Source organism: Xenopus tropicalis, chromosome 10 (genome assembly GCF_000004195.4).
Source record: "Xenopus tropicalis strain Nigerian chromosome 10, UCB_Xtro_10.0, whole genome shotgun sequence".
In the NCBI taxonomy this organism is placed as follows: Eukaryota; Metazoa; Chordata; class Amphibia; order Anura; family Pipidae; genus Xenopus; species Xenopus tropicalis.
In genome coordinates, this window is record NC_030686.2 from 27,949,898 (window position 1) to 27,964,523 (window position 14,626).

The window sequence follows — 14,626 nt, forward strand, 5'->3', positions numbered from 1 at the left end:
TCACCCCATGTGCCAGAGCCCTAAGCCTGGCCCTACTCTCCCCTTTGTGCGGGGGTGATCTTTGTCTCCTTTCTTTCCTTTGTCAACCATATTAAAGGAGACATATTGGATAAATGGGAAAAACCCTAATTTTGTAGGCAATTATGAATAATATACGGTGCTGGTTTCACTTTGTGCTAAAAATGAATCCTCTCTGTAAAAATGGTCCCTTTATTGGAGCTCCCTATAGATCCTATCACTTCTCAGTCCAGTGTAAAATGAAGAGTGGGCGTGTCCAAAAGGTCCCCGCCAGAAGCACAGTATAGGGGGAGAGCCAATCACAGCCCTGCAGTCACACAAGCACAGACAGGCTTCAGTTCCCTAACAGGTCAGCCTAGCTGCTGATTGGTTCCTGTTCTACAGTGCAGTGTACTGAGGGGCGCCGGCTCCCCAGCTCATCCAGAGAATTCAGCCAGCAGGAAGTGGAACAGATGGGCGGGACTAGTGGGGTTTTTGTGGAATTTCTCAATAAATCAGTCAGAAACACAACTTTTTAAGCACAGTCCTTCTATATCTAGCGGAGTATAATTCACTGGTACATTCTTAAGTTTTATAGGATATGTCTCCTTTAACACCACTTTAAAATCCTGTCATTTTTCTTATGCAATATTGTCAAAATCTGTCCCTCTTCAACTGTAACAGCCTCCCTAACTCCCATCTTTCCCAGTTTGTTCTGCTGCCAGAATTCTCCTTCTCTCATCAAGGAGAGTTCAGAACCTTCCAAATCCTTATCATGGCTTCCCATAAAAATATCTTGTGTCCTGTCTCCATAAGTCCCTGGCCAACTTTTCCGCTCCTCATAGAGCAACCACTTGCTTGCACCCCCCACTACTACTGCCGTTTCCCACGTTAAAGGAGAAGGAAAGGTAAAAACTAAGTAAGCTTTATCAGAAAGGTCTATGTAAATACAGCCATAAGCACTCACAGAAACACTGCAATGAGTCCTCTATCAAAAGGAACACAGAATTTCTTGTCTCCTTTTCTATAAACATCGGTATGAGACTTCTGCGCAGCTCTCTCCTCTCTCCCTTCTCCTGCTCTCTCCTCCCATCACAATGTAAACGTGTGATCTGAACTACCAGCAGCTAAAGCTTCAGCACAGAAGTTACTGAGACCAAGCTAAAATGGCAGCTGCAATCTTAAACAAACAGGGGGTAATAACCCCCTGTATTAATTTATTGTTCTACTGTACATTGCTGCATACATAAGTTGCGCTTTATAGATAAAGATATATATACATACAAATAATAGAGCTCTAACTTTAACAGGAAGAAGTGTAAGAATAAAAGATAAAAGACGTGTGCCCTTGATTGGTTTGTGTGAACCGTAAATCATATGATTCCAGGAGACAGCCATTAATTTTCAAAATGGCACTTTTCTATTTAGAATTACCCAATGGCACATACTACTAAAAAAGTATATTTTAATGAAAATAGTTTATCTAGATGAAGCAGGGCATTACACATGAGCTGTTTTATGCAATATGTTTTTATAGAGACCTACATTGTTTGGGGGCATAGTATTCCTTTAATGTAAATAGGGTCCAAGGCCTTATGGAATATACTCTGAAGTACTTTAAGAGAGTTTAGTCTAGCTTGAGCCAGCACACTATTTCTGATTATCTCACACTTCCTTTCATTTGCTTTGGTACCAGTGGACTGGAGGTGAGCAGATGTATTTCCAATAATCAGAAAGGGATTTCAATCTTGACCTAGCAATTACAAGACTGTAAGTATGACATATGTTGTGGGCAAGTTTTTTGAAGGCTTGTAGGGCATCACATTCGAGATTATGTTCTTGTGGGCATTATAAGTAGTCATCAGCATGGCTTTTTGAAGGATAGATCATATCAAATTCAATATATTTTTATGATGAGGTAAGAAGAAACTTGTATAGTGGGGTTGCAGTAGATCCTCTTTGATTTTGACACAGTGCAACTTAGATGTTTGATCAGTTCTGTTTGTATAAGTAATGCTATTTATACTTGGATAGAAAACTGGTTTAAGGGCTATGTACAGAGGGTGGTTGTCAATAGAAAATGCTCTGCTTGGAGCGGGTTCTTAGTGGTGTAATGGCTGAAGGAGTTTGTGAAGCAGTTTTAAGTTACTCTTCATTCTGATACCACTAGGGTCAAAGCTCCAGAACAGTTCTTATCAGTTACTTTGTACTGTTTTATTACTGTGTAGCCATATATGTAAGCTCTTTCTCCAAAGGTAACTCCTAGTCCTTTGCTCCTAGGCTTTGCATGTGCTCTTACAACTCACTCCCTATACTCCCATTTACCGAGGTCTGGATTTGTTAAAAAACCCTCTCTTTCCTTTGTGTTTTCATTCTGACTCTTCAGAGACAGAATCCAGCATGTATTAAACATACTTCACCTTTCTACCTCAAGTGATCTCCGCATTCCTCAATATTCAACAATGTCTTGCTGCAGAGTTCTGTATTAAACCATACCTCCCAACATTCGAAAAATGAAAAGAGGGACAATTTTTTGACCACACCCCCTTTTGTGGCCACGCCCCAATTACCACACCCTTTAAAAAAAAAAATACTCCTTTTATATAGATGAAATGGCGGGATCAGACGCAAATGTGCTATACCCTCATACTGTACTACCTAAGTTATACGTGAGTTATAATTATGTACCAGTTTTGCCCCCCCATACACAGGTGCCCCCCATACAGAGTAGCCCCCCCCATACACAGGTGCCCCCCATACAGAGTAGCCCCCCCCATACACAGGTGCCCCCCATACAGAGTAGCCCCCCCCCATAAACAGGTGCCCCCCATACAGAGTATCCCCCCCCATACACAGGTGCCCCCCCATACAGAGTATCCCCCCCATACACAGGTGCCCCCCCATACAGAGTATCCCCCCCCCATACACAGGTGCCCCCCCATACACAGGTGCACCCCATACAGAGTATCCCCCCCCATACACAGGTGCCCCCATACAGGCTGCTGGCTGCACGTTAGTCCTCCTCTTCAGCGTCTCCTCTATATGCGGCTCCTTGTTCGGCGGAGCCAGGCCTTTTATAAGGTTGCGCCCCTGCGTGCGTGTGACGTCAATACGCACGGGCGCAACCTTATAAAAGGCCTGGCTCCGCCGAAGGAGCCGCATATAGAGGAGACGCTGAAGAGGAGGACTAACGTGCAGCCAGCGCGTCCCGCTGTCGGGATAGTTCCATGAATGTCCCGCATTACGGAAATGCGGGACATTTATGGAACTATCCGGGACAGCGGGACGCGCTGCCAAAACCGGGACTGTCCCGCAGAAAGCGGGACAGTTGGGCGGTATGATTAAACCCATTTTTATTTTGTTTAATTAATGACTTGGTGAGGGCAATTTATTCAGGGCCAATTCTGTGCCCCTGGCTGCCCTGAGGTAGGCCTTCCGATGCCACCCCCTCACCTGCTGTTTGGAGCTTTGGCATGGGTCAAGGAGGTCACCGCTATTGCAGAGCACGCAATTTGCACTAGAAGACCCAAAATTCCAATTTTGCACCTGGTAACTTGCAGGGTGCAGCCGTCTGAGGAGTTTCTCAACTCACCTCACGGCAGCAGCGGCCCTGAATGAACCTGTGTTTGCCTATGACACAAAACTATGCAGGACAATAAATTCCATTGAGGATGTGGGGTCCTTGTTGTGGGATCTAGACAAACTGATAGACTGGGCAGTTAGGTGGCATTCAAGGTTTAAGGATAATAAATGTATGGGTATGCATTTGTGATACAATAATATGCAAGCCACTTATACTTCAAATGGGACTAAGTTAAGACACATCCTTGATGGAGGACAGAGGGATACTTGTGGATAATAAACTTGGCTGTAGCACTGATAAGGCCTCTAGAATATGCAGTGCAGCTTTGGTCTTCAATCTTTTAAAAGGCTATTAATTAAAAAGAAAATGGAAGGTCTATGTTATAAGGAAAGGTATGAAAATGTTCACATAGGCAAATTGGCTGAACTTAATAAGCAGTATTAATAAGTAGTTACTCCTACTGATACCAGCTACCTCAGGCTCTCTAGTCCCATCCACCCCCTCCAGTATGTGGGCTCCAAATCAATAGAACACATGGTTGTGAGAGGGGTTAAAGGAGAAGGAAAACCACTTGGGGGTGCCAAAATGTTAGGAACCCACAAGTGACTTAAAGGAGAAGGAAAGGCAAAATCTATTAAGCACACTATTAAATAGTACTACTATTGCTGTGTAAAATCGCTATATTCCTGGCTTGCCTAATGAAAAAATTACAGAGATACACATACTAGAACTTACATGCTTGTTTCAGTGAACGGCGCCGCCATCTTGTCCAGCGTGTCTCTATGGGCTGAAAAGCACAAGCCAGCTCCCTGCTTACAAAGTTTCTGCAGCTCCACAAACCCCCCCCCCCGCTCCTCCCACATACCCCCGCTCCTGCCACAAACAATTGCTCGCTCTCAGCACCAGCTCGCCCTCCCCCTTCCTCCTCCTGCTTGTCAGAGAACTCGGCGACGCTGCGTCTCCATGGGGGGAGCGATGCATTATGGGAAATCTTCTCTACCCAGCTCAGCGTTTTTTTTCTGTTTGGCTTCTGATCTTCTGAACGGGTGAAGTATGGGGAGACTTAAGGGCACTATTGAGACAACTGAAGGCATGCCTGCAGCTTGGGATTAACTCTTTATTAGCCTTTCCTTCTCCTTTAAATCGCTTACCTTGTACCCCGGGCTGGTGCCCCTTTTCAGAGAGAACAGCACCAGCTCAGGGTAGCTGCGATCGCTTTTTTGCCTTCGCGTGCATGCGCAGTAGAGTGAAAAAGCCAAACTTAAAATATAAAGTCGGCTTTTCACTCTACTGCGCATGCGATTCCTCAGTGTTACTCTGAAGGGAAGTGAATTGCCTTAGGTTATCTATATAAGGGGGAAAGCAGTAGACTATTTTTTCTTTTGCCGATGACAATGGAATATATGATGCCAGGCTGTCTGAAGTTTGTTGCCTCGGAGAAGCCAGATCTCTGCAGTTCATTTTAGGTGTTAAAAGACCAAGCAGCTAAGGCTCCACCAAGGAGGAAGGAAGGGGTCAGTATCCCTCTGCCACTTTTAACGTATTATTCCTATATTGGGTTTAAATCAGATACCTGGTACGTTGCTGCCTGTTGCATTACCTCTTTCCTATTCAGGGAGGTTAGATGTATAGGCTTACCCTGTTCTGAAGTTCTTATGGCTATCCCTAGTGCAGCCAATCCCTGGTGAGCTCCCAGCAGAGAGCCCTTATTTAAAGGGGATCTGTCACCATAATAAATAACTCCAACTGTGTTTCTAACATTTGAGCAAAATAAACTTACACTAATATATATTTCTATATATAGAAATAATATAAATCTTCTTTCCTTCAGTCTTGGAATTCACAATCACAACAAGTAGGCAGGCGCCATTTTGTGGGCACTGTTAGTAAGGCAAGCTTTGCATCATGCCAAAATAATGTTTATGTGGCAGAATGGGGGACCAGATGTCTAAACTCATGCACTGGTTACAGAGGAAGGGGAAAGTGAGGAGTCCTGAATGGAAAAGTTATTGTCTTCCCCACCTCACCTCGCCAGTTTCTAGGTCTCTGTACCTTCTGGTGACCCTGCTGGCTTGGGCACCCTGACCTTGTTCCTGATTGCCAGGTAGGCACTCTGATCCTGTTCCTGGTTTTTGATCCTGATTCAGGAACCTTTCCCTTGCTGGTTTCCTTTAACCCTGTTTGTATTTTTGTTGTCCTTAAACTATTCCTGCTGAGCCAGTAAGTTTGCTTACCATATAATCCAGCCTGTCCTTGTACAAATAGTATTCAACTTATAAGTGGCGAATATAATTGAGCACAGTGCTTTTTGCCAGCAGCTTTAAACAGATTTTCAATGTTTACTTAATATTTGCAGTTTAAAAAAATACTTTAGGAAAATAAAATATCTTTTAAGAACATTTTATACAGCTTAATTTTTTTGTTTGTGCAAACAGCCATATATAGTGCAGATGTGCAAGTTTACTAAGGGAAGAGAGACCCCTCGATTCATCATCTTCTCATCCTCCGACCCTTGGTGTATCCTTTACCAAACCAGCCGCCACTTACTGGCTGCTCAACAACAGGCTGCTCCTGCTCAGGTATTATGTTGTGTGAATCTGCAGTCTTTATAGGCTTTCGAGTATGGCTTTGTTCTTCACTGGAGTGCAATGGGACAGCCAAGGAGAATATTGGATCCTGAGACCTGCAATATGGGTAATTATCAATAATGCACATAGCTCATCCTGTATTCATCATTCATTAATTATTAACTAATGTAAACTTCGCTTGAATGCTGACACATATACTTCCATGGTGTGGTCACCACCCAATTATGTATTTGGCCAAAGAGAAACACCTTTATTGATGATCAGCCCCTGGTGTAATTGCCCCAAAGTTGATTAGCTTAATAAGAAAACCAGAAAAAAGAATTCAATTCATTACATCTGTGCACTTATGCTAAGGGATCAGCCATATAAGCCCACAGGAAAGTATTTAGAAGGATGGGAGCCAAGCTGCAAACTGCAAGTCACAAAACAAAATTCTGGGCATTTTATCCACAGACTAATGAAATTTAAAGACATTACAATTTATTATACAAAGCAATTACAACCCTATTTTAAAAATTTATAAAAACTACAACTAGGAAGCAATACTATGCTATACTACTACTAAGGATTTATATGAAAATAATTTGCAGCAAATAACAGACTTGCCTGTTTCCAAGGCTTCTTTAAGCAGCTATTGTGTTACTAGTATATTAAACAAGCCTTGACACTACAGTTCTCTACCAAAATTATTTTTACTAAGTAAGGTGGACACCATCAGAGCTAGAAATAAACACATATGCAGAGATATAACTTCACTTACCGGTCATAAACAGGAACATTTAAATTCAATTCTTCCATTAAGATCTGCATAACATCATCACACTTGCCATTAATCTTAAGGGTAGCTACTGAATCCTTAGGGGTCCACTGTAAAGAAACAGAAAATGGAGGGTTACGAGGATCCAGACTGTGTTGCAGAAACGACTCTCTGGCCAACACTCACCTGTAAGTTCACAATATAGAGCTTTGGCCGACGTGCACGAGCCCTGTTCATGCCCCAGAGGCAGCTATACTTTTTCAGGACCTGAAAGGTGGTCATAGAGAAACAGGAGTGGTAGATAAGAAAAGAAAAGCTAACTAAATGATGGTAATAGCTAAAGTTTACATACTTGAATTTACCTTTAGACTTGAACCAAGACATAATATTACATCAGCTTTCTCAGAAGCTTGCACTGCTCCTTCCCAGTTTAATGGCTGTGTCAGCTTCCCCCGTTCTCCAAAGTGAACAATGGAGTCTCTAAGTTCAGCACCGCAATTGTGACAGAAGCGCCCTGTGTTGTGCCTGTGAAGAGCTGTGCGTTCTGTTACATCAAACAATCTCACATACTCTTTTTGCGGTGAACATAAGGTGCAGACCTATAAATGGGGGGAAAAAAGACAGATTGACCGATTACAAGGGTAAATGCAGCCCAAGCAGGAGCTCAGATTCTCATTCACACAGAAACACCTCAGCTCACCTCAATGAACATATTTCCATGAACTTCAGAGATGGCTTCTCTTGGTAACCCACTACGAAGATGTAGCCCATCACAATTTTGTGACACAATATGCTGGACCTAAAAAAGATGTGTAAACACAGCAAAACATCTAAAGCCATGGATAGAAATAAGACACAGTAAGATTTAATGTTGTAATATAAAATATAATGTTGTATATAGAAAATATATAAATAATAATAAACTCAAATAATTAAGTAAAAACATAATACAAGAAGTGCAAGAAAAACAAAAAAAAAACATAGTTTACTTTTTAGTGCTCTCAAATACATATACAGTGCATTCAGTAAAAGCACCTATGTGAGAAAAGGGTGTAGGAATACTGAATGTCCAGCAAGTGAATCAGTGAGTCTGTCTCCTCACCAGAATGTATACACGTTGGCAAAATCACAATCTGAAAAGAATTTCATGGCAACCAGGAAATTCCACCTTGTGCAGAGAAGACAGAAAATCACATACAGCTACTTACATAAGAAATGTGGTAAATAACACACAAAATGCATAGAGCTGCTAGTTTATACTTCTATGCCTGCATCTTTTCGGATTTATGAGGCCTTTACTGCAAAGGGTGTGTCATTAACATTTTTTGCACTATATGTAATTTTTTTTCTGCTCCATGCTTATTGGCAAGCCATTACTTCCTCATGCCTAGTATGAAATTTGCTTTAGTGCAGTCTACCGATGAGTAGACAGGCTCACTGATTCATTTGCTGGATATTCAATATCCCCAAACCCCCCTTGCTCACAGAGATGTTTACACTAAATATACATGTTTATGGGAGGCGCACAGTTAACTGATGGTGTGAATGTGTTTACAACATACTATAATAATTTTTTTTATATTGCTGCACTTCCATGTAGTAGTTTGTTTGGTTTTTATACCCAGCATAGGAGTGGGGCTTACAGGAGCTGTAATCAGTTTTACACACTTGTTGTACTTCAGTATTGGACCATGTTAAAGGGGACCTGTCACCCTAAGAAATAATTCCGAATTCTTTTCTATTGTGTTTCTCAAGCAAAATAAACTTCACTTACACTATAAAAATAATATAAATCTTGTTTCCTTCAGTCCTGGAATTACACAATCACTGCAAGTGGGTGCCATTTTGTGGGCACTGTTATTAAGGCAGGCTTTGTAGCACCCCAAAATCTTGTTTATGTGCTAGAATGGGGTACCTGATACCCATGCCCATACACTGGGTATCAGACATTTCATTAACCTGGCACAACAAAAGTAGGAAGGGAGAAGATATAACTGTATCTTACCAGCCCTGCACTGTGTAACCGCACAATGCACATGTGAGTAAAAGTAGGCTGGGCTTCACTTAGATCCCCTGCACTGAATAAATCGAGCAGAAAAAAAAAAAGAAATAGAAAAAACACTATGTATAAAATAGTTATCACAAATGTATTTACTTAAAAAAAAACAACAAAAAACTGTATTGCCCATGGCACTGGCCCTTACTTTACAGTCCTGCCCTTATTCAGAAGTGTCCATACACCGCTTGGCCCTCGATAATCTGGAATAGCTGCAGCCTGTGGAGAGTAAGAACATCTGGCGATAAAATGAATTGCTTAATATTACATTGTCAATAATCCCCAGTGGAAAAAACTTTTCTAGGCAAGTTTCCAACTTGGGTGTCATTTTTTTTTTGTGCTGCATCTTTCAGACTTTTAAACGTTTAAACTGTTATCTATTTGTTAGGGGTTAATTACCCTAGCCCAGGCTCCTTAGTTGCAATTGGCAAGTAGAACATGAGCAGTGGATACAAATGTGGCCAAGGAACCTAGGTATCAAATGTGACATAGCTAAACATGGTTGCCTCTAAACCAGCTGGGTTGCATCTCCCAAAAAATTATGGAGAACAGGGTAAAATTTGAAATTGCCCAGATGAAGTTCGGGAGGGGCAGAATGGCATGCAAGGTGACTGGTTGGAAACAGGCAGAAAGGATTTCTTTCCCCTTTTTACCGTGCTAATTCCAGCCCCCGTGTAGATAACAACATGTTCTGCTGCACGAAAGGCACCTGCCAACTGAAGAACCTTTTCCCTCAGCAAATCAGTATCATCCAGCACCTGAAACAAATGAGAATAAATGAATATAATGGAATGTTAATTTTACAAAACAATTAAAGTTCTGAACATTGGCACTATCAATAACAGCAGGCATTTTTCATGTATACTACCCTGAAGTGTGTATATATACTGTATTTCTCTAACCTCAGGTAAATGACAGCAACCTGGAACATGTAATTTGAATCAGCAGAAAAGACAACAGATCTAAAGGGTTGTGGCACTTTGTGTGGTACCAAAGCCAAAAACATTAGGTAATGCATTTATAGCCTAATTTGTTGCCGAGTTTTTAGTTTTTCTTTCCATTTGATTTAGGTCTGGCGAACAGACCTCTATGCTTTGCTTGCTTAAAGGTACTGGAATTCTTATACTGCCTTTAGTAAAGACTCCCTTAGAGAGATTTTTTGGAGGTTAAGAGAATTAATGTTTCTGGAGGAAAAAAATGAATTCTATGGTATAGCTTTTATTCAAAGTTTAAAATATCTCTTGGAGGTTTCCTTCTGCCATTTTTGAACACTAAACTGCAATCTAACCCCTACAGGCTTCATGAGGAAAGGGGTCTCTGAGCTGGAGCAACTGTAACCTCTAATCCGCCTTCCCCTAAAAGTGATCATAGGATCTTTCTTTACTATCTTTACATTTTCTGTAAAGGTGATACAGACGAGGTTACTAGTCGCCACAATGTTTAAAATCCAGTCAGGTGACTAATCACCCACCACGAAAGTCGTGGTGACTAGTCACGCGCCACATTTTGCATGCAGCGACTTCTATACTTGTGCATGGAGATTTAAAAAGTATATCAATGAAATGAAGAAAGTCCAAATAAAACCAACTAAGCACATAAAAAGTACAGAAGGTCTCCAGTTATTAGAAAAGGATGGCCAAGTTGGAATTGTTCTCGTACCCACTCTCACACTTTGGGAACCTACACGCAGTATGGAGCCATAACACCAAGACAATTAGTCTGTTGCATGACAAGTACCACATGCATGCTAGCAAGCAAATCCGCTAACAAGCCCAAAACAGCAGGAATAGTCTGAGCAAAGTGGATATCTTTACAGTAAAGCTGGCCATACATGCACCGATGATTCGTACGATATTGGGTGCGTGTATGGCGACTCGGCGAGGCGACTGATATCGCAAAAGGCTGAGGATATCGGTCGACTCGCCGATCAGGCAGGTAAAAAGATTTTGATTGGGTGCCATAGAAGGCGCCTGAGCAGAATCTGCCTTCAGGGCTGAATCGGCAGAAGGAGGTAGAATTCCTATTGTTTTTACCTCCTTATCGGATGATTCAGCCCTGAATGTCTGTGGAGGATGGGAACGATCTTTCCTGCGACCAATGGTCACCCAAAGGATCGAAAATCGCCACATGTGTGGCCACCTTAAGAAAAAAATGTAATATACCTTGTGAGAAACTACAACTCTCAGGGCTTAACCACCCAGTTTAGCAGAGGGATACAGGGAAGAATAGTACTGTAAACTTGTAGGGTAATGTGTCTGAGCTATAGTGCACAAATAGGGAGTGAGCAGGGAAAGCTGGCCAGGGGCAACTAATGGCTGCAGTGAATAATAGAGTGACCATCCCGGGTCTGCGACGCCTACAGCCCAACTATGGCGCTCGGCTCACTCTCCTCCTCCCTTCCCTCACCTCTTGTTCCCGGTGCCGCCGCCTCTCCACATGCAGCCTCCGTTTCTCCAATTCGTGCACCAAGTCCCCACATTTCCCCAGCAGTTCACTCTCCTCTGGGCTCCTGTCTGCGGCCGGCTTGTGCAGGATCACACACACCTGCGGAGAGAAACAGTTCAACCCAAGCCGTCTCATCGTGCCCACAGAATCCTGCAGCATAAGCGCAGCCGCAGCCACTTACCCCCCCGCCTGAGGTACTTACCCCCCCGCCTGAGGTACTTTCCCCCCCGCCGCAGCCACTTACCCCCCCCACCGCAGCCACTTACCCCCCCCGCCTGAGGTACTTACCCCCCCCCCCCGCCTGAGGTACTTACCCCCCCCCGCCTGAGGTACTTACCCCCCCCCGCCTGAGGTACTTACCCCCCCCCGCCTGAGGTACTTACCCCCCCGCCTGAGGTACTTACCCCCCCGCCTGAGGTACTTACCCCCCCCCCCGCCGCAGCCACTTACCCCCCGCCTGAGGTACTTACCACCCCCCGCCTGAGGTACTTACCCCCCCCGCCGCAGCCACTTACCCCACCGCCTGAGGTACTTACCCCCCCCGCCTGAGGTACTTACCCGCCCGTCTGAGGTACTTTCCCCCCCCCGCCGCAGCCACTTACCCCCCCCACCGCAGCCACTTACCCCCCCGCCTGAGGTACTTACCCGCCCGCCTGAGGTACTTTCCCCCCCGCCTGAGGTACTTTCCCCCCCGCCGCAGCCACTTACCCCCCCGCCTGAGGTACTTACCCCCCCCGCCTGAGGTACTTACCCCCCGCCTGAGGTACTTACCCCCCCCCCCCCGCCGCAGCCACTTACCCCCCCGCCTGAGGTACTTACCCCCCCCCCGCCGCAGCCACTTACCCCCCCCCCCGCCGCCACTTACCCCCCCACCTGAGGTACTTACCCCCCCCGCCTGAGGTACTTACCCCCCCCCCGCAGCCACTTACCCCCCCCCGCCGCAGCCACTTACCCCCCCCCCCCGCCGCAGCCACTTACCCCCCCGCCTGAGGTACTTTCCCCCCCGCCTGAGGTACTTACCCCCCCCCGCCGCAGCCACTTGCCCCCCCGCCTGAGGTACTTTCCCCCCGCCTGAGGTACTTACCCCCCCCCGCCGCAGCCACTTGCCCCCCCGCCTGAGGTACTTTCCCCCCCGCCTGAGGTACTTACCCCCCCCCCCGCCGCAGCCACTTACCCCCCCCCCCGCCGCAGCCACTTACCCCCCCGCCTGAGGTACTTACCCCCCCGCCTGAGGTACTTACCCCCCCCGCCTGAGGTACTTACCCCCCCCCCCCGCCGCAGCCACTTACCCCCCCGCCGCAGCCACTTACCCCCCCCCCCGCCGCAGCCACTTACCCCCCCCCGCCGCAGCCACTTACCCCCCCGCCTGAGGTACTTTCCCCCCCGCCAGAGGTACTTACCCCCCCCCCCCCGCCGCAGCCACTTACCCCCCCGCCGCAGCCACTTACCCCCCCCCCCGCCGCAGCCACTTACCCCCCCCCGCCGCAGCCACTTACCCCCCCGCCTGAGGTACTTTCCCCCCCGCCTGAGGTACTTTCCCCCCCGCCTGAGGTACTTACCCCCCCCCCCGCCGCAGCCACTTGCCCCCCCGCCTGAGGTACTTTCCCCCCCGCCTGAGGTACTTACCCGCCGGAGCCGGTCCCGGTTCTGTTCTCGCCGGAGAATTTCCTCTCGCGCTTCCGCCTTCCTCTCTGCGCGCCCCATTGTTGCAGTTCCAGTCAGTGCGTTTGGATAGGAAAGGAACTTCCGCTTCCGGAAAGGTTTTACAATAAAAACATTGCAGCCGAAGACTGTAACAGGCTACTATAGCAGTAGTATATGTATGTTTTATGGCAGTTTAATAACCACGTTGTTATTTTACTAAATCTTGAGAGTGAAATATATTTTTTGCACAAAACTCTTGGTTAAATTTACACGCCAAAAAAAATCAAGGCTCTTGTTTAAAAATGAGATTTAAGTCTCCACCTGATAATAACTGGTAGGCCCAGGAAATGTACTGTACTTTTAAGGGTAACAGACCAGGGAGCGGTTTAGTCACTCACCATAGATCTCTGCTATCACAGGTGACTAACCTGCTCCATGGGTTCCTAGCCTAAATGCTAAATGGAACCATTGTGATCTGATATCTGCGACTGTACTACCATCAAGGGTTTAAAGGAGAAGGAAAGGCTAATAAAGAGTTAATCTCAGATTATCAGAAGCCAAACAGGAAGAAAAAACGCTGAGCTGTGTAAAGAAGATTCCCATAATGCCTCACTCCTGCACCGAGACTAAGGCCAGCTCTTGAGTAAGCGCATTCACATTTAACATATGCAGGAGCGCTCGCGTATAGGGGAGGGAGAAGGTTTGCGCATGCACATCAACTTAAGCTGCGCCATGTTGGACTAATATAAATATCCAATGCAAAAAAGAAGCAAAAGAGCGCTCAGAACGAACGACGAGTGCTCTAAAAGTACCTGCAAAAAAGGTAAAAAAATGTAGCAATCAGCTACAGGTACATGTGGCCTATCTATGTATGGGGTCGAATTTTGAACCCTTTCCTTCTCCTTTAAATACTGGGGAATTCTCTACCAGTCATTTGAACTGAAGAAGCCACTCGGATGAGTGGTGAAAGGTTTTCAAGAAAAACTCAGAAAAGTCCAGTTGTTTTAGACTTAATTCTACTAGATATAAGTGACTAACCGCTCCATAATGGCTTTCCACCAGCAACAATAGGAGTTGGCGGTAGAAAGCCTTTTGCCTTGCTTTGGATTACCCATGTGAAGGGATTTCCACTGGCGACTCCTATTGGCCAACGAGGTTAGCCACCCACAATAGCAGAGATCTATCACGAGCGACTGAACTGCTCCGTGGGTTGCTAGCCTAAATGCTAAATTACATTTCTGAGCAGGTAAGGCATCCATGTTAGCAGTTTCTACTATTAGATCTGTCAGAGTAGAAAGAATTCTAGCAAAGCTGTGAACAAGCCCCATATCACGAGGGAGACAATGATCCTTTCCAGGCCTTTTTGAGACACACGGGGAGATTAGTCGCCTGCGACAAATCTCCCTTGTTGCGGGCAACTAATCTCCCCGAAATGCCATCCCACCGGTGAAAATGTAAATCGCCGGTGGGATGGCATACGCTGCGCCGCGATTTCCCCGAAATCGCAGAAGTTTCAAATAACTGGCAGGTTGAGATCATAATCCTTTTATGAATAC

General features: G+C 45.5%; 1 protein-coding gene across 1 annotated transcript; it reads right to left on the bottom strand.

Moving 5' to 3' along the window:
* Positions 1 to 5,895: 5,895 nt before the first annotated feature.
* On the bottom strand, positions 5,896 to 13,146 carry sirt7 (sirtuin 7). Its single transcript, NM_001015815.2, is given in 10 exon segments — positions 5,896 to 6,263; positions 6,929 to 7,035; positions 7,112 to 7,192; positions 7,288 to 7,524; positions 7,626 to 7,724; positions 8,931 to 9,003; positions 9,130 to 9,200; positions 9,635 to 9,739; positions 11,388 to 11,525; positions 13,053 to 13,146. Coding segments are annotated over 10 exon segments (1,182 nt in total). The 5' UTR covers positions 13,131 to 13,146; the 3' UTR covers positions 5,896 to 6,070.
* Between the last annotated feature and the right edge of the window lie 1,480 nt (positions 13,147 to 14,626).